Raw genomic sequence first — 20309 nt, forward strand, 5'->3', positions numbered from 1 at the left:
AACTAAATTAAAGTAAATGTATAATTTTTGGCTCCCCTACAAGATGACTGTCTACTGCATGATTCAAGGATCGGCTAGTCAGAACTGCCTTAGGAAAGGCGGAAAAGTTTAAAAGATCCAGCACAAGCCCTTTACCTTTTATTAGCTTTTGAAAAAATCACAAATTAGCTTTTATAGGCACAGGAAATGTTCTTCATGTATGGACAATGTAAATATCTATTCTGCTTGTTAAATGCACAGAAATTTTCACATTTTGAAGCTTCACTGGTTTAATTCCTGCAATATTAAGCTCCCTAGAATATGGTTTCAATGCATAAAGATACTGACAAGTGCAGAACATCCTCTTTTTTCCTTGTTTCTGTAGGAAATTAAATCCTAGTTTCTTGCGAAGTCTTTTCCTACCTGTGGTCCAAAACTAGCACTCTGAAAAGTGTGTTCTAATCCTAGTCCTTCTAATGGTGCTGGATGACTATTTTTCTCTTTTCTCCCCTTGTTCCTGGGTACCATTTCAAGAGTGTTCTGATCACCCCTGAATTCTCAATAATCTATTTCTGATCACCCCTCAATTCTTAATAATTTAATCTCTGTTCTCAAGAATCTATTTCAACAAATATGAACTAATGCTTTGGGAGTTTTTGGGTTTGGTGGTTTGGGGTTTATTTATATATCAAAATTTAGTTTTGACCTTAAAATCTATGAAAAATTACTTAACAATGTAATGATTTAAATTTCCTGCCACTAGGTAACATACATGAAAAAAGAAAAATATACAGTTGAAAAGAATAAGGAATACAGATTCTGAAGTACCACAAATGTTTTCAAATAGTGAATAATGGGACCTTTTTTACCATCTTCTCCTTAACTATTGAATTAATTTTGGATACATTTCAATATATCCAAAAATATTTAAGTTGTGTACCAGATTGGTAATATAAGACATGTTAAATAAAATGGGATATAAGGCAAACTTCCAGCTCTTTCTTGAATAAAACATTTTTTGCCAAAACTGTTAAGGAACACTAATATCTGTGAAAAGCAATTAAAAGTGAACACAGTTTAGAACAAAGATCTCATTTGATTTATCAAGTTATCTTTTATCAACTCTTAATATAAACCCATCAAACAGTTATTTTAGCCAAATTCTATTTTTTTCAGAGCTTTTATTCACCAAAAACATGTTGCTATTTTAGCTTTGAATTATGACTTGGGACAAAAATCATTTCAGGAAATATATTTTTTTTAATTGCATGGAATATCTGCTTTCCAAACAGGTCTATAGCATGTACTTTTTATCTCAAAGACAAAATATCAATGAGGGATGCAGAAAAGGAATCACTGCCACTACCTTTAAGCATCTGATAACACAGATTAGAAGAACCATCTTTGATAAAACTGCTCTGACCCAGTAAGCACTGTGTGGTGAAACTTTGTTTTCTGACAGATCTCTGAATCTCATCAATTTTATAGATCCTTCTCTGATGAGGAGGTGCAGCCTGGGCATGGGGACAGTAACTGGGCTATTTCCAGGCCTTGAGCAGTGCAAAAAGGGAAGATGAAGCTGGAGGCTGATGGACTCCCATTGTTTTCCTCTCAGTGAAGGCAAGTTTCATGACACTGAAACTTTCACTGAGTTGTTATAGAGTCTAAGTGGCTGGAAAACACTTAGTCCCTAAACCTGAATGACCTGCTCTTAGCTAAGTCCACCTTCTACCATTCATTTAAAAATTAATTTTCTTTTTAAGATTTAGAATAGCACATCTCCTTGCTCCTATTCCTTTTGCAGTCTCGTGGTATTTTCCCTAATAATTTTCATCCCCATTACACTCACAGAATGCTGAGTATACCCCTCACTTTATATTTTTCTGTAAGCCAAGATCCTTCACAGCAGGTGTGTCTGGCCTGAGCAGTGTTAAAATGTTGTCTGGGCAGTCACTCACTGCAGAGCAAGACAAACATTAACTCAATGTTGCTTCACATTTCTGTCTCAGTATTCCCAGCTGGCAGAGAGCATTTGCTCACTTTTCACAATTGGGATACTGTGATCAATATTTGAAATTAGGCAAGGAAACAGCTACCTCTTACAGATGCCAATATTCAATAAGAACGGGCAAGCAACAGGATAGGACTGGAACTTGAACTGAGTATTTTTCCTCATATTTTCTTTCAGATGAGAGATATTTTTCAGTTTTGATAGAAGATTAATATGATTAGGAGAATATCAAATTGTGATAATTCTGATCTTAAAAATTTATGTTTGAAACAGTTTAAAAATAATTTCAGAAAACTTCAAACACATAATTATTTTTATCCAATAGCAAAAATTAAATGTTGCTGGAATAGAATACTCTCCAGTCTTTAGACAGGAAATTCTTCAATTTTCAGAAATGGATTTTTAGAAATAGATTTTGTCTGCAAATAAAAATATTTTCATGGACTAGCATAGACATTCTTGGTATATTATTTCAACATGGGGTTTTTTCTGCATATAAAGCATGAAAAAAATTCACCTCTGCTTCAACTAAAATTAACCCAAATTTCAATTGTATTACTTTGTGAAAAGCAAATAATATTTTTGACCATGATACAATTGTTGTCTCTAAAGGATACAAATCTAGAGTCTAAAGTAAAGACTTCATGCAAATACAGTTTGTTCCAGGCAACTGGTTTAACATCAACTTGTTGCAGTTCTTTCATTCATTTCTTCTTCCTAGTCTCACAGACTATGACTAATTTTGATTTAGCTTTTTCTTTGGGAGCAAAGGATGGGGGCAAAAAAAGTCTTTTAACCAGATACATTTGAACAAAAATGAAAGGAACTGTGTGAAATAACCTTTATGTGCAGGGAAAAAGCAGTCTGCTTTCGTTACGCTTGCCAGATTACATCCCAAGAAAATGAATGTGAACCACCTCTTTATATGCACTTATGATTAGTTTAAATGGAGGAAAGTGAAGTTCAACACAGAGGACTTTGACGATGAGTTTCATTCAATGTTTACCTGCAGAGCTGCCTGAAGAAAATGTCAACAAACTGTCTTATTTCTTAAGACTGCCTTCAAAAGCAAATTACACCTTTTACATAAGCAGAATAAATGCCTCCCTTCCCACCCCCAATATATTTGGCTTATTGTGTTTCAATTGTACCCCTGTACAGTTCTATTTTTCCAGCATACATCACCTCTTCACCCCATTCAGTGCAGCAAAATAAATGGTTTCCAATGGCAATGAAAATTGCCTTTCTAGTTATTAATTCATTTCACTCCAGGCAAATTTTAAGCAGAGATTCTCAGGGATTGATCTTGCCCCTGACTAGGAAGGCCTGATCCAAATGTCAGTCTGCTTAACAGGAGGGTACTGAGTTCAAACTGGCTTTCAGACTTCAGTGACTGGAGAAGAGAAAATTTCACATATTTTTCTTTGATCTTTCAAAAAGACCAGGGAATGCTTTCATATGGGAAATGAGGTAAACAGGCAATTCTGTCTCTTTTGGAAGCCAGCCAGCCTCTTCCAGATTTCTCCCACCATTTTCGATTAACTGTGGTGTCAAGTAGTTAAGCAAGAAAAGGCTGAGAAAAATCCCCATGGTCCATGAGCTGCACAGCCCACCTGCCAACCATCACCACCCAAAACCACACATGCAAATTTCCTCTCTACACTTTCCTGTGAGCATTGCTTTCCACAGAGGTGGGCAACAAAAAAGGATCTCAAATATTCTTGCAAGATTGCGAGACTAAATTAGGGGTCTTCTCTCTGCTGTACTACTTTTCCTCACGCAGAAGCACAGACACAGTTCTTGGTTGCATTATTGACTTGCTGTCTGTCTGTGAAGTGGGTTTAAGAAGTGAATGTTGGTTTAATTTTAAGGAAAATTTGTTTGACCTATGCTCCTACCACAGAAGTGGAAAAAAAGATCTGTAACATCAGCTGAAAGAGTTGGATCAGTAGGAACTCCAGCACACCCTTGCATGCCTGTTGTAGTAACCCATAAATTTTGAGATAATTGCTTCAGGCTTTGAGTGATAGGTCCTTAGTAGAAGGAGTTTCATATCCCAGTTTGCCTCATTCCTGCTTATTCCTAGTTCCCTGCCATGCACAACTAACTTGTCTGCTCGTGGGGCCACAGCGTGGATTGAACCTCAGAATTTATATGGCTTTTTGGAAAACAGCCCTCATTGTGCATGAAAAATTTTATTTTAAAGCCAGGTTGGTTCAGAATAGAATGCCACAAGTGATAATGTGAGGAAGAGTTGGAGAGAGGGGAAAGGTGATGATAATGATTCCTGACAGAGCCAAGAAAGACAGAGTTACAACCCAAGACTAAGACTTGCAAAGATTTCTGATTGGCCTTTGTAAAATACACTACAGAAATATGACTTTTTTCTAATGAGAAATGTCATTCATTTGTTGCTCACATTTTCTGTTGAAGGGATTGAAGAACCTTCCTTCTCAAAATTACAGGAGCTACGCTGACAGCTGTCCTTCCTGCCTTCCCATTTTTAGGAAAAAAATTTACTTTTAGAGGTTGCTTGTAAACCTGGAGACATCACCTAGTTTAAATTTTAATGCTAAATGTAAAAGGAGTTAAGTTTACAAGAATTAACTTTTTTTGTGTATTTTAAATCTGTAAGTCTTAAGTAAGGATTTAACAACACAATTTCAGATCAACCTTCCAAAACATTAATCCATTGCAGACAAAGATAATTAGTAAGTTCATAAGGAAAGATTCAAACAAAAAGCTTTTTACTATGTAATTGTTGATGTATGCCAGGCTTTTCTTACAATAGAGCCAAAAGAGACCTATAAATTTATTTGCTGATGAGACTAGCAAAGGAATGAAACTAATAGGTTTTTCATGTCTCTTTCTTGTTCTCCATCCAGCTTTGGAGGAGAGGATCCACCCTCTGCATGGAAATCATTCACAGAAGCCAAAGATCATATTGATCAGAATGATCATAGAGATCAGAAGAATCTGGTTAATAAGCAAATTAATGAATGAAAATTAGTTAAAGATAATGAATGTAGCTGGTCAGAACTATCTTCTATGTGTGAAAAGCAGGACTACCTTCTATGGGATCTTCTGGGATCCTATATCAGTAAAAATCTCAAGGAGAAGGATTCAAAATTTTTTTGTTTGAAATAATACCTGTGAATGTAGGACACTGAGTTGAGTGGCATATTTAGAATGTTATAAGTTACAAGATGCCACAGTAAAATGAAAAATAATTACAACATAAATAAATAAATAATCTCTCTTTTGCTTATTTACTCACTTCCTTTTCTTTATCATTAATGTGTAGGGGTTTTCAAAGGTAGTTTAAAAATAATACAAGGGATAACATGTGCCACAGTCCTTAGAAAGTGCCCTGAAGATCATACATTGCCACATGTCAAAGAAGTATCTTGATCAGCTAGTATTTTTTTTATTCTATCATAAATACCATCGGTTTTATTGTAATAAAACTTTTGATGTTTTACCTGGAGAGTCTATTCATCTCCATTTACCTGGAGAGTCTATTCATCATCCTTATCAGATTGTGCGACTAGATGATAGGATCATAAGATTCACCCAAGTTTCATGTTCTTTCACTGAAGTCCAAAATTATATTGCTGTAAATACGCTATGAATGAGGTGTCAGGTTTTAACAATGCTCCACCTAGCATATCCACTTTAATAATGGCAGAAGCAGGTATAAGTTGTGCTACATATATAATTTTGTTTTTCTCCTTCTTCACATTCAGGTCTTCTCTCATTTACTTCTCATCTTGCCCACAGCATCTATGTCCCACTCCAGCCCTGGTGTCCCTATTCTCTTCTTTCCAGGGTGGAGTACAAAGTTCCTCTGCTGTAAGATTAACGTGCCATATGCTACCATCTGCTCCAAAGAGTGTCCTCACAAAGTGGAAAAAGGACATATTTTCACTGTGAAGAATCAGATTTAGATATAAGCATGACTATTCCCACTCTGAATATAAAACCATCCCATCTCAATAAGGAGAGGTGTCAAAGTTGTTCATTATAAAAACTAGATGAGTCATCAAAAGTATTCGGAATATAACATCTTATGCTATTGTTAGTAGCATTATTTTTGACCATGATGCTATTCATACATGTTTGTGAAGGATAGGCTGCACACCTAACCATGCCAAAGGCATCAGCTGGTACAGAATACCCTGACTACACGATGTCATGTAGAGTGACTTATACACTGTTTTGAACACTGAAGTTTTAGATTAAACTGTTACTGTATTTATGCATCCCCATACAAAAAAATGTTCAGCTATTTTCCAGCTCTCACTGTCATGATGAAAACGGTTGCAACAATCCACATGCAAATTTGAACTTTTTTTTTTTTTAAACTGCAGAATAAGTTCTCTGCATATCTGTAGGAGGAAAGACATCTCGACATTATACCATTGGACCAGCATCTCCTCAGAAGGGGCTCTGAATAGTATAAAGCCTGCCAGAGAAACATACTCAGTGTGTGGGAAGGACAATCTGCGCTCTATTGGTTATAATAAAGCCAGCAGCATCTGCCACTGTTCAGCAACGTCACCACCACTACTCAATCTCTTAACATTTTTCATTCTCAGTTTATATTCTGAGCCTGCCATTCAGCATCTGTCTATTTGAACAGAGGCAATGTGGTGAACTCTTAAAATTCATCACAGAACTTAATTCCATAAAACCCCTTAAATGGTGGTGTCATTAGGCAAGGCCAGACGAAACTTGCTCTTAAAACAGTATCAAATTCTAGTCACTTCTAGCAAGATGAACTCAATTCTATCAGTACAAGGAATAATGAAATCAAGTGCACTTTTCCATTACATTTCCCTTTAATCACATACTCTTCTGAATGCTGGGTAAAAGGCTTAAGCTCTATTTCACATAAGTAAAAAGAGGAAAGCAATTTAACAGACAATTCTGATTTTCTGGACACCTGATGGCTCATAAATGTGTGAGGGAGTTCAAGGAAACTTCCCTTGCTCTGTCCCAAAACCAATGCCCATAGACAGAGGAAGAAGTGGTGCAATACTCCATGGAGTACTGTAAAAAGGATAAAAAAATATATGTATATATTGAGGAGCTGGAACAACTTGCATGCAAATATTAGTCAGAATTGCATGTTTTTAAGTACCTGTGCCACTCTGGCTCAGACATTAAGCAGGAACACATTCTGACTCAGCTACAGTTTCAAATGATGATTTAGCTCTCATCTGCACTAAGAAGACCAGTTGCTTTCTCTCTATCCATTGATTCTAAAATAGTCATAATTAGTATTCTACATATTAGCAGATAAAGAAAAATAAATAAATGTGAACTAAATTAAATTAAATTTGGAGAGTTCAGATCAAGTGCTTTTACCAATGAGTGGCCCTAGAGCACACACCATCCCGTGTGTTTCAGCCGTTAACAACATGATGCTATTTCAGACCCAGAGAGAGTATAAAGTTATTATTAAGTAAAGTAAAAGTCTATACTGTTGAGAGCTGACTGGCAAAAATCCAACAACATCAAACTATCATCACCCATCAATTAGACCACATCAGAGTATTTCAAAGGCATTTTTATGTGGTAAAAAGCTACCTCTTACCTTCGGTGTGTACAGCAGAAACGTAGGTCCAGTTATAGCGTTTGACAATGTCCACCATGGCCTTTGCTTGCTGTGCATCAGAGGGCACCACTCTCATAAAATACTTGAACAGAGTTTTGTCACTTAGGTCCATGCTTGTGGCAGAATAAGCAATCTGAGGTATATTGAAAAGCTGCAGCAAGTTCTGGACCTGGATAGCAACGGAGCTGGAGCCAGGCCCAATGACACCAACAATGGGTTTCTTGGAGCGGAAAGACGATGATGATCCATCCACACATCGCACCATCCCTTCCTCTTCTTCCGAAGAAATGAGAGAGTCCCTTATAAACTCAATGCTCTGCTCCAGAGCCACAGCAGAATGCCAGCAGGAGTCCCTTATTTCACATCCCAGTGTTATATTTGGCAACAGTGTGGGGTCCAAATTAATTCTGTCAAGGGTATGTAGCATTGCCTCCACTCTCTGAATACCATACTGCTCTCTTACCTCTCCACATTTCCTCTCATGAACTTTGTCAACAGTTGGTTGGTGATGGACAGAGAATAGAGCTCCAATGATAATATCACCAGGCATGTGTGCAACCACTCTTCTCTCATTTGCCTGTGCTGAAACCAAAAGCCCAAAGTTCCCGCAGACATCTTCCTTCAATAGCAGGATTGCAAGGAACAGCAAAAGGACCATTTTAGGAAATTTTAGGCTGGTAGAGACAACATGATGGAAAAAAGTTGGACAGCTGGTGAAAAGCAGTTATCAAATCTTCTGGAGAAGAACACTATACTGATTGTTAACCAGGAGTTGGCATCTGTTCTCTAAGGAGTCACCATCATCTCCAAGTGGACAGCTATGCAGAGCTGCACATGAGGTCATAATCCTCATACCCTTCAAAAATTAATAAACAAAGAAAGATTTAAAATTATTTATAAAATCAGCAAAATATATCATATATATTAAGATACAAAATCTTACAATCTTTTCTAAAATTGCACCTATTTCTACAGTGATCAATGCCTGTTATACATTGTCTACTGCATATGCTTCCTTTCATCATTTTCAAGCTGGAAAACTTTATCTCACTTGAGTGTTTTACAATCTTAGGCTTGTACTTCTGCCGGTTTAAATCAACTTCTTTCTTTTGGACAATCACATTTAAAAATTCTTTGGGGAAATGTTTTCAAATGCACAAAAGACTGGCAAGTATTTAGTTCTACAGCAGAAAGTTGTGCTGCTATTTCTAATACATGTCTTAGAAAACAACTCCCTTTAATTTCAGACATTTTCTATATCTCTAATATACATATGTCACACTAATGTACCCTGGACTGCACTCTATTATCCATTCCAGCACTAGGAAATTGCTGTTGACACACAAAGCTGTTATTCTAAGGAATGCAGAATGTATAAATCTGTTTTTAGTTTTCAAAATACAACACAAAATAAGTTGGCTTTTAAGCAAGATTAAGAAAACTGGTTTTATTATTAACATTTATATTTGTTTTAAGCAAAGAAACAATAATTCTAAACCAGCAAAGCAATGAAATTATTTTCACCTTTTTACATCCTTACTTCAAAAATCATCAAAAAGCAATTTGAAAAATCCTTATACTGTACACAACCCTACAGACTCCACTGGTATCAAGAAGTCAACACAAACACTGTATAGATGCACTAATCCTAAAAAATATTTGATCAGCTACATTTACCTATAGACTGAAATGCAATCTGCACTCATCTTCACTGTTGCTGAAGGATAAATAAATAAATAAATCAGCAAACACTTCACATCTTGGGCTGTGGTTAACCTGTGGAACCAGAAAATATATTTGAGAATGCTCTGCACCTGGCAGTGGATTTACAGCAGAAGGTTTCCAGTTTTAAATATAGTGCTTAAACAGTTGTTTGCCAGGTCTTGATCCCTGAGCACATAAATACCATCTCACCTGCCAGTGAATACATTGGTAGTACAGAAAGGTAAGTGCACTTTTATATCTAAGATGCTGAGCTACATAGGGAACCAATATGCCCAATTTAATTTTTAACAAAACAACTGCAAAATTCTGGGGAAGACCCCAGTCTCAGTTTTATTGACATAAATATTTAGATGCAATTAAAAAAATTCAAATTTCATACATTTCAGACACCACCAATCACTTCTAATCCATTAACGACTCTAATAGGTCCTACATATTGTAAAGTAAGAGAAACCATCACAATTGAAAATCTACCTCTGTTTCTTTGAGTTGAAAATCTCACAGGATTTTAATCTTGAATTTACTCCTCACAGCTAGTTCATTCACTGTATAGTGACACAGTGAAACTCTTCCTGATTCTGAAGATGAGACATACAAATATAAAAATATTCTTCTGCTTGATGTTAGGCTTTCTCTATTATTTTACCAAGATGTATAAATTATAGATTATTTTCACAGAGGAGTGAGTGAGTTTTAGTGAGTATTCCCAAATAAAACACAAATTCTTAGAAAGAGGAAACAATTAATACAATATTTAAATGCTAATTGGAATATTAATAAGTTCATGTAATATTAATTTTAGAAATATAAAGTGACAATAATAAAAGAAGTTTCAGACAACTGTAAAACACTTCAGGAAGGTTTGGGTTTTTTTATTCTGTGAAGAGTTGGCTTATCAATACTGCAACCCTTTGCCACTAAGGAATAACAGCAATTCCGTTCAGGTTAATTAGTCCCTAATTACAGACTTTCACTATTGCTTATGTCTTGCAATTATTTATTCCATCACTCTGAAGTTGGTACCATATAATTTGAAACAGTCAAAAGGATGAACTACAGGGGATATCCTTGTACAAGATCAGAGCTCTTAAACTCCTATACCTTTAATTAATTGAATGTGTTATTTTTCTGAACTTCTCAAATTAAGGCTACGTATCCAGAACACAAGTACATATAGACAAGTGCCAGCTCTGCTGCAGACTGTAACTGGATATACAATTAGATGTCTTTTTATAACCCATCTGCCTTTGAATCTGCAGATGTGCAAACAGAGAGAGTTCAGGGGCTTGGGGTGAGCTTGTGGTACAAAAAAATCTAATGCACCATTTTAATGCTGCTACTCATATTCACCAAATTTTTTTGGTCTTGTGTTTATGGATTAAAAATTTCCATACAGGATATATGAGAAAGAGAGGGAAGGAAGGCCATTTTTATCTTCTTCCCTCCAAAGAACAGCTGTTTGCTCTTCTCTGCTTATAGTTCTCTGCTTTGTCTATCAGTACAAAATTACAGGGTAAAGAGTGAGACAAAGCTGAAGGGCTCCTTCATATTTCTGGTTCCACAATATTAGAATATGTCACAATATTAGAATATGTCATAGCTGGGGGATTACTATTTCTGAGAACAATAAAACCTTTCCCCTCCATGGCATCCAAGGGGAAAGAAGGGGCCAGATGCAGGCTGTGGCTGCTACACAATTAATAAACTTTCTTCACTAGATTAAAGCTAAGGTCAATTTACTTGGGACTTAAAACTTCCCTAATTACACTGAGAACACTCCTTCTGTTTTATATATTGGGCTTAGTATTCACATCCAAAGCACTTGAAGTCAATATTTTCACAATGTAGTGAAACAACTTGGAATATATATTGACAAATATTTCAATGTATTTGTGTTGCGTAATAGAGATCTTGTTCTCTGGTCTTGCACTCATAAACTTAAGAACAGAATGGTTGAGTGGAAAGCCTCAACCAGTTCAGGAAGTTATGTGGTCCATTGCCTCTGCTTACTGTAAGTTCAATTAAAACACATTTCTTAGCTTCATGTCCATATCTCTGAGGGTATGGAGAGACAGAAACATTTTTGGGCAACCTGTTTGACCACAGTCACAGTAAAAAAAGATTATTTTTATATATATTTAAACAGAATTTCCAGTGTTTCAATTTGTGTTTATTGCCTGTCATCCTTCTGATGGGCACAGATGGATGATGAGCTGGCCATGCATGAGAAGATATCCTGAGAATAATCAGGTAACAAATCCTATTTCAGGCAAAATGGTTGAGCAGAGAGCTGGTAGACTAAGCACACTAATAATATTTCCTGGAGAAAGTCTTCCTGAAGAGAAGATGGCCAAGGGAACTATTCAAATATACAATTTCACTGTGCTTCTCTCCCAAAAGAATCACATACAAGTCCCTTCATGTTTTGATTACAATTCTCTCTTACTACAGGCAGCTTATTATTACAACCAGGATGAGTACTAAAACAAAATTAAGTAAAATTTCATAAGCTTAAATATAACTCTTGTTTAATTTGTTAGAGATAATCCTAAAGGGAATTTGACATGCCATAGCCCTCAGGTTGAGAACAGACTTATCAGCAGTTTCAAAGACAGTGAACTCCTGAGTGCATGCACAAAGTAATGGGAATTGCTTCCCATTTAACAATTTATCTGTTTTGTTTTCATTGATGGGCAACATTCACAGCACTTATGATCACATTTATTTTTCACACTGTTCAATTTCTTCATCATCAATGTACTTATCCCAAATTGACAGAACCATAAGTGAAATGGAATCAGGTACTTAATTACTGGCGTGTCAATGTTTCTTGCTTATTTCTGCTATGGATTTAACTATAAACTTATCCTGAAGTCACATGCTTTAACAATAGAGGACACTTTGGTCTCAGTCTTTTGCTCCACTAACCTGAGGCTTGGAGCAATTGCAGAAGAAGTAGGACAGAAAAATAACACCGCCTATGAGTCCTTTGTTCAGTCTCGCCTCAGACAAAAGTTTACGTACTACCCAGATGACTGAAGACACAGATCTGATGAAGCACTCAACATGTTCCTGTGACCTCTGTTCTCCCTGGCAATCCAAACTTCATGCCAGACTCTGTCAGAAGAAATTCTCAGCTGTTCCCTTAGGGCAGAGTTCCAGCTACTTCATGTTGAGGTTTAACCGAGTAGAAAATGAGCATCTGTAATATTCCATGAAACATCACACTAATCTTTTGTTATTAAAAATATATAAATCTTTCAAAATTATACCAATCTCAAATGCATGTCCATCAGTACTTGCAGTCTGTAGAGACCAAAAGAAACAAAATGCACTCTAATATCTAAGGGCATTATTAAACAACTTGATAAAAAAACAGACTGTGAGCAGCGGTTCACAAAGGGCTGATTTTCCACTATATTTGTGGCTGAGACTTTATACAAGGGATGCATCTGGCTGTTGTTAAGGGCTTCTCCTCCCGCAGGTGTGAGTGTGCTCAAAGCTGCAGGGTGACCCCCTTTCCTCCGGGGCTTACATTATTATAGCAGCGCCCACTAGCGAGCCCGCAGCGAGGCACCTGCGCTCGGCAATCTTGGCGCCACGGCCCCGCACGGGCAAAACATCCACCCGGCCCAGGGAAATTGTTTTATTTACTCTCATCTGTATCATGGGGGGGAAAAAAAAAAATTTAAAAGGGAGAAGTAACAACGCTTCTCTTTGGGTTTCTTGTTTGTTACACTTTCGTAAGTTTACAGCAGGCTTGTTCACTGTTTCTGAATCTTAAGGCAGATTTAAATAATAAAATAAAACATCAGATTACTTAATTAAAAAAACAGTGTTCTAATAGAACTCATGGCCCAGTCCAGGAAAGCACTTAGGAATATGTTCTGTGCTTCTCAGAAGAAGAATATTATTGGTCAAATGTCTGTAAAGACTTATCTAAAGTTTAAGGTTCTCCTTAAAGGATTTTTAGGATCAGAAAAATCACAAAAACTAGCATCCTTAAAATCCATTCACTTGTAGTGACAAAATTTACTTATATGTTATGTTTGTATAACTTTAAGCCATTGTACCTGCTGATCAAATGTTTTCCAGGTGTTCATTTACTATACCTACCACAATTAATTTAAATCCATCACAAATTAGATAATACATGTTGATATGGATCAATTCAGTATATCCCAAGTAATCAACCTATGTTTTGTCATCAGAGAAGACAAAACCATAGCAAGCAGCAACTGAATTTCTTGTTCAGAGTCAGTCATGTCACTTCTCTCACAGTAAAGATCTTACAGTAGCAAAATATGGAACAGCCTTAGAAACAGTTACATAAAGAGAGCAACCTCTCAGCTCATCTTGATTTGGACCAATATTAGGAGAAAGTACACCGAGGACTCAAAGCTTTGCTGAGTTTTGCTATGGCATTTCAAACTCCAAGCATTGCATTCAAACTATTCTGGGAATCTATCTCCCAATGTTCTGGAGAGGCTCATTTTGCAAAAGGAGGTCCCCCCTACCCATTCGTCAGAGGTAATGCACTTTGGTCACACAAAACCTGACGCACTCAAATTTATTTGAAAATATTAAAATATGAGCACCCTGTTCTGAGATTCCTACTGTGGTTTCTTTTTTTCTGTGCACAAACAAAACAAACCAAACAAAAAACCCAACACCAAGCCAACATTTTTCATTATATTATCAGTTCTGCAAATTCCAGTGGACATTAGATCAAGATCTTTGAGGGGAAAAAAAAAAAACAAAAAAAAAAAAAAAACAAACAAACAAAAAATAAAACCTGACTTTATACAAAAGGAGAGACAACAAAGCAGTTTTCCATAATTCCACTTAGAAATATGAAAATTCTAAGCAACAAAGGAGAATTTTCACCATTTGGTCAGAACGTCCACTGGAAATGACAGACTGAAGTGTTGATCTCATTTCTTCATAGCTAATAACCAGAGAATGTTTTAATTATCAACAAGATCCTTAGGAATGCCTGTAAATTCTTCCCCATGTTGCATTTACACACACTTTCAGGTTGCTGAAACAATTTTGGCTTTAATATGTAGGTTCTTATTTTCCCATGGAAACTTGCAGTGATCTCTGTAATTTTGCCAAATGTACTACGTATTGCTGCTGTTACCAAAACCCACTTATACCATGTGGTGCAGGAACTAATAGACCAGGTGTGTTTTCATCTATAACCCTTGACATTTTAACAATCAATAAAACTGCATGGGATGGAGGTGGTGATCAGGAGAAGGCAATAGCAGTTTCAGAAAACATTTTCCAGCAAGTTGCAACAAGAGTGGTTATGGTGGGATGCCACTATGCCAGCAATGTCATAACTATGCAGGAAGATAAAATGACACAAAAGCCATATAGGGACCCCAAAATACTCTGTGAACATTTTAAAGAATGATTAATGCTGTGATTGTGTTACATAAATATTAAAATGTAGTCAAAGTATTTGAGAATTCGCAAAAGATTAGCATGCGATAGAAATGTTTAGGAATATGGTAATCAAAAAAAACGAGTCATAGGGAATTTAAAGAGCCTGGCAGTAAACTCCTCTATACATTTTTCCCTTTCCGGATTAAGAGTTGTGTATTTTTAAGATGATTCTCTGCCACTTTTGAGATGATCCCCTACTTTGTCGTCAAGACTAGGAGAAAGAAATGCCTTGGCTCTCCCTGCACCCAGTCACCTCCTCCCCATCACCGGGAATGGCTTCTCAGGGCAGAGATGGGATGTGAGTGGGGCTGTGGGGGTGGCGGGGCCCCAGGGTGCGGGACGGGGCTGCCGGCGGGCCGCGGGCAGCGAGGAGCGGGCGCTGTCCCTGGTGCTGAGCACCGCCCGCCGCCCGCGCTGGTCACCAGGCGGGTCTGAGGATGGGGGAGACAAACATAAAACAACCTAGAAATCAACCGGTGGTAGAAAATGGCACGGTGGTCACATTTGGCACGCAGGATCGCATTTTTTACTAATAAATGCATAGATCTGGGTCTTAGAGAAAACTGCTGAAGGAGAATAACTCCCAACATAGCTACCTGCACTGCCACAACTAAGCGGCTCTGCACACAGACAGACATGCATGTGTGCATCCACACTGGTGCTTAGGTCTCTGTCTGCATGCTCGGCTAGTGCTATCACTTCAAACCCAAAATGAATCATTTTTGCACGTGGGGGGATTAGCTTTTATTATTAAATAAGTACCGGCCGGACTCGCTGAGCAGAGCCAAGAGATTTGTCCCAAGGTCACACAGAAAAGTCTATGGCTGAGCTAAGCCTGGCTGTCTCTGGAAAACAAATACATCCCCGTTTCCATTACACCTTCCTAGCAAGACAAATCCCTACTTGTGAGCAGAGGGACTGTATCACACATCACCGAGCCCAGGTATGACAGTAGCCCCAGTCCCTGCAGCCCCACACAAATCATGCTCCTCGGGAGGGATCAGTGCCAGCTGCCCTCCAGCTCCCTGACCCCGTGATGCCCCTGCAGCCCCTAGAGAGGTACCCCACCAGCTGGCTTGTTGGTGCCCCAGGAGTTGTGCTAGTCCTCCATCAACCAGGGCACCAAGCAAAAGCAAGAAGGGAAGCAGGGGGGGAAGAGTCCCTCCTTCATCCACAAGGTTTCTGTCCACAATCCAGGGCACATAAATACCCTCTCCCAACCCACAGCATTACCTTGTCAGTGGCAGCAAGCGCTTCTTCCCACAGTGGTGGCAAAATAGTCCTTTTGGTGGCAATACTTAAGACAGGTAGGGGTAGGCACCTCCTATTTTCAGCCACGGCAGAGATAGCACTCCTCACAGACCTTCTGAAGCTGAATAATCCTCAAATGCCTCTGCAAAGATCACCAGCAGGTGAGCCCCACTCGGCTAGCATTGTCACTCCTCCAGCTATGGGCACATCCTATTTTCTTCTGATCACAGGCAGTTGCTGAGGACCGAGTACCCTACCCCCGCGAATGCATGCACATACACGCCATGCAACACGCTGTTCTCTCAGCATCGCCCAAATCTCATTTGCAAGAGGCGTGAACGGTGCCTGGATTTAAGGGAGGGGGAAGGCATGAGGAGGAGGAATAAACAAACAAACGATGAAACAACAGATGGGTCTTTGCTCTCTACCACCACAGCCTTGGTCTTCCTAAATACTTGCTGCAGCCTGACCCACCTGCTTAAACACCTCCGCCCTTCCTCACATTTGCAATCTCTCTATGTTTATAGTGAGCTAGCCCTGCGTTCTGCCCTGTGAGGAAATCTCCCCAGATGCTTTGAAGGTTGTAAGGTCCCCCTACAAAGCGACACCTCTCTCCGGCACTAGGCTCTGGCAAGTAAGAAAGCAGTAATCGGTTCAGAGCAGCATCATCCAAAGGCAGGGGAAACAAAAAAAAAAAAAAAAAAAAAACCAAAAAAAAAAAAACCAAAAAAAAAAAAGTGGTTTAAAACGGAGTGGCAGGGAAGAGTTTACCCCTGCGGTACCGGCGACCTTTTGCGAGCAGCCCCCCCCCGAAGTTTGCTGTCTGTCCAGGTCGAGGTGCCGGGGTCCCGGGCACTCCGCTGCCGCACCGGGCTGGGGGGCGAGGGGGCTTTTTGTATGGGCGAGCACCGAGCTTCAGCGTAACTTTTTAGTGCCACCAAGTGGCACAGATCCCTCCAGGAAACCAAGCAGCATGCCAGCCTGGGCTCTGCCTGCTGCTCTCTGGCAAAGGGAGAGAAAGGGATGCAAGAGCAGCCACCAGCCCTCTACACAAATATGCACACGCAGAGACGGGAATATCAAGCAAAAAGGAGGGAAGGAAGGACAGGTTGCCCTCTCCAGCCCTCGCCTCTTCCCTCGCCTGCAGGGTGACAACGCTGGGCACGGCGAGATGAGGAGAGGTGCCCCCGCCAAGGGCAAAGCGAGCTGCCAGCCCCTCGGGCGGGATGTGTCCCCTGCTCCTGTCCCCGCGGGCTGCCCCCGCTCCCCCCCACGGCAGGTGTTACCTGCAGCCACCCCTTCCTGCCCGGCTCTCTGCCCTAGGGCATCCCGGGCTCTCTGGACCCAGAGGCTCTGCGGTTCCCTGCCAGCCCTCTGCTTCCTCAGCCAGCATCCCTGGACCGTATCTGCAGACCTACGGACAGGCATTTCATTTGCCTACATTCTGCCCACAAGCTCGGTGCCCTCCGAGCCCTTCCGCTTCCCCGCCCTCCCGCAAATCCCACAGCAACACTCTCCCTGCTGACTACCTGCTGCCCGCAGAGCGCGTTTACCTTTCCTCGGTTAACCCTTCCCTTCGGAAGCCAGCCGAAGCTTCACCTTCTCCTCCGGTGTCTCTGCATTTCCCCAAATCCTCTCCTCTCCCTCTCTCCCCCGTTTCACGGCTCAGCCCCGCACACCCGGCTCCTGCTTCCATTCACCCCCAGCCATCCCGCACGGCACCGCTCCGCTCCGTTCCTCCGCCGGGGTGGGCACGACGGCTCAGGGCGCGGGGAGTGGGGTTGTGGCCAGGCGTGGGTGGGTGCGAAAGGTCCGAGGTAGCCTGAGCCCTGACAAACTCAACACATTCCTGCAGCCCTACTGCAACAACAAGGAACACCAAGGAAACATCACAACACAGTGCCAGGCAGAGATCATGTCTTTATTTAAAGCTGTTCTTAGCAAATAAACAAATAAATAAAGTAAAATGGATTAATAAATAAATAATAAAGCAAAATGCTATTTAAGTCAGAGCTGATCTGGCGTTTAAAAGGCTGCTGACCATTTACCAGGCTGTAGTTGCAGGGAAGGATTAGCTCGCGCATCCATTTTCAAGAATTAACAGCCTTTCTCTGCCACTGCTCCACAGCTTGACACTCCCTGCTGGTTCTCCCCTCTTTGAGTTGCTGCTTAAAATGTTATCTCTTTTTATTTTTTTAAATCAGCTGCTGAATGACCCAAATCCCAGCCACTACATGATGTGGCTCCCCCAGTGCTACTGCATTGCCATGTCCAACCTGCACTATGTCCTCCTCACACCCCTGCCCCCCTGAGTTAACTTTGATAAAGTGGCTAGAGCACAGAGGAAAAGTCTTACTATGACTCCATCTGTGCCCCTAATTACCTGTGTTCCCTTTATTGCTGTCTCTCTCCCACCAGATTACCAGTTTGACTGCTTCTTTCATCTCAGATTTTGAAGGATAGATATCCCACAGGTCCTTACCAGGTGTGGAATATGGCCTCTCCTTCACATTATCCTTCAGTCCCAGCCAGGGCCTGGCTGGGAGCCTATCACCTGGCACCTGCTTCACACCCTTACCCAGCTCTCCTGGCTCCTTCAGTCACGGAAGCCCTGGAAAAGGCCAGGTCTTAAGCAGAGGGCACTGTGAATGTGTGTGACTCTAACTCTTTTTTTTCCTCTATACAGTTCCAAGAGCTTCTGTGCAGGTGCATAAAGGAATCAAGGTGGGTTATTACATGACAGGGTACACCCCAGTAGCTGCCATTTCTGTCACTGCCCTGGTGGGCAAGGAGCATCTTTCCTCTTCCTCCCTAGACCCATACTTCTCTTAGACACTCATCTTTCTGATTCTTCACACTTCTCTCAGACTCTCTTCTTTCTCATTAACCATGTGCTGTGAAATGGCTAGAAGGTCAGGAGCCTGGAGACAGAGAAGAGGAAGGGACATATATTTGTGGAAAAGCACAAACAGACAGTAAGAGGGGAGGCTTGTGTCTGTAGAAAGTAGTGGTGAGACCAAAAGCAAAGTGATATTGCTGTGCACAAGGGTCTGGAAAGAATCATTGTGGGATGAATTGAGGCAGAGGGGAGGTGCCATTGCTTTGCTGGGCTGTCACAGCAGTTGTCTGCCTTCCCCTGGGACTGTGTGTGTGATGAGGGAGTTGGAAAGCAGGCACATCTCGCTGGCAGCAGAGACAGCCAGCTGGCTGCCAGGGAGCAGGGTGACCCCGGCAGGAGATGGAGAGCATCCCCACACAAGCAGGACACACAGATCTGGGCAGAAGCAGCCATAGGGGATGCAAAGCAGCTCCTACACACACATCCCCAAGGAATCCCCGTGAATCACAGCCCAGAGTCAGAGTTCATTGTGCCAGATGTTTGGAGCAGCTGGATCAAAGATTAAAGGAGGCAAGCAGAATGGATGGGGGTGGCCATGGCATTTGCATTCCTAATGCCTCTCGTTGACCCTTTAAACGGGGTGCCAATAAATACAGACATATAAAAGGTCCTTTTCCTTTGCTCTCTTTCTCCCCTTTCTCCCCTCCTCCCTTTCTTTTTTTTGGTTTCACAGAACCCATAAAATTAGCTGCTGTCTTCTCTACTGATGGTAGATTCAGTTTCCCCTGCTACCAAATTTTCCCTCCTATTTTGATACTATTTTTAAAGTTAACAAAAAGAAAGCTTCCCCTTCCTGTTTGCAACATCACCAACAAAAGATAAATAAACTGGTACCTGAATAAGGAGACATAATGACTACAATTTACAAGCCCAGTATTGGTAATACTTATTACTTTTGTGGCAGTAGCACCTATAAATACTAACACATTGGCAAGGCTGTACATTTGCTGTATCTCTGCACTCTGAGGAACTTGTACATACAGAAAATTGCAGGGGGAAAAAGGGTATGAGTAAGCCTGGTATAATCAGTGTCTCTGAAGAACATCCTAACCACAGTAACATTTTAAGACAGAAAATAAGGAGGCTAAGGGAATAATAATTTAGATTCTCCTCAGTTCCAGAATTAATAAACCTTGTGGGACACAGGCAACACAATCAAAGTGTGGACAAGAAGGTGCTGTTCTATTGACCAAATAAGCCAAGTGTCTGCTTTCTTGCAAAGTAATCTCTAAAACAAAGAAAAAAAAGGAAAAATGGATAATATATATTTGTATGTATATTATATGTTTATATATGCATATATATATATATATATATATATATATATATATATGGCAGTGTTTGCTCCTTTTTGGATAATATGGAATAAT

The 20309-nt window shown here is 40.1% G+C and overlaps 1 protein-coding gene across 3 annotated transcripts in view; it reads right to left on the bottom strand.

Annotated features, from left to right (window-relative positions):
* GRM5 (glutamate metabotropic receptor 5) overlaps positions 1-17653 on the bottom strand; it is a 241976-nt gene extending 224323 nt beyond the window's left edge. For 2 of the 3 annotated variants that reach the window (XM_058825063.1, XM_058825060.1), the window contains exons 1-3: positions 17594-17653; positions 16023-16182; positions 7590-8466 (exon numbers count right to left, since the gene is read on the bottom strand). In XM_058825063.1, the coding sequence (XP_058681046.1) occupies positions 7590-8268 (679 nt within the window). In that variant the 5' untranslated portion in view covers positions 8269-8466; positions 16023-16182; positions 17594-17653. The remainder of the gene's footprint in view (positions 1-7589; positions 8467-16022; positions 16183-17593) is intronic. The other variant, XM_058825061.1, reaches the window with a different exon arrangement.
* Positions 17654-20309: the final 2656 nt, after the last annotated feature.

The sequence above is a fragment of the Ammospiza caudacuta genome, chromosome 2, assembly GCF_027887145.1.
Source record: "Ammospiza caudacuta isolate bAmmCau1 chromosome 2, bAmmCau1.pri, whole genome shotgun sequence".
NCBI classification, from domain to species: Eukaryota; Metazoa; Chordata; class Aves; order Passeriformes; family Passerellidae; genus Ammospiza; species Ammospiza caudacuta.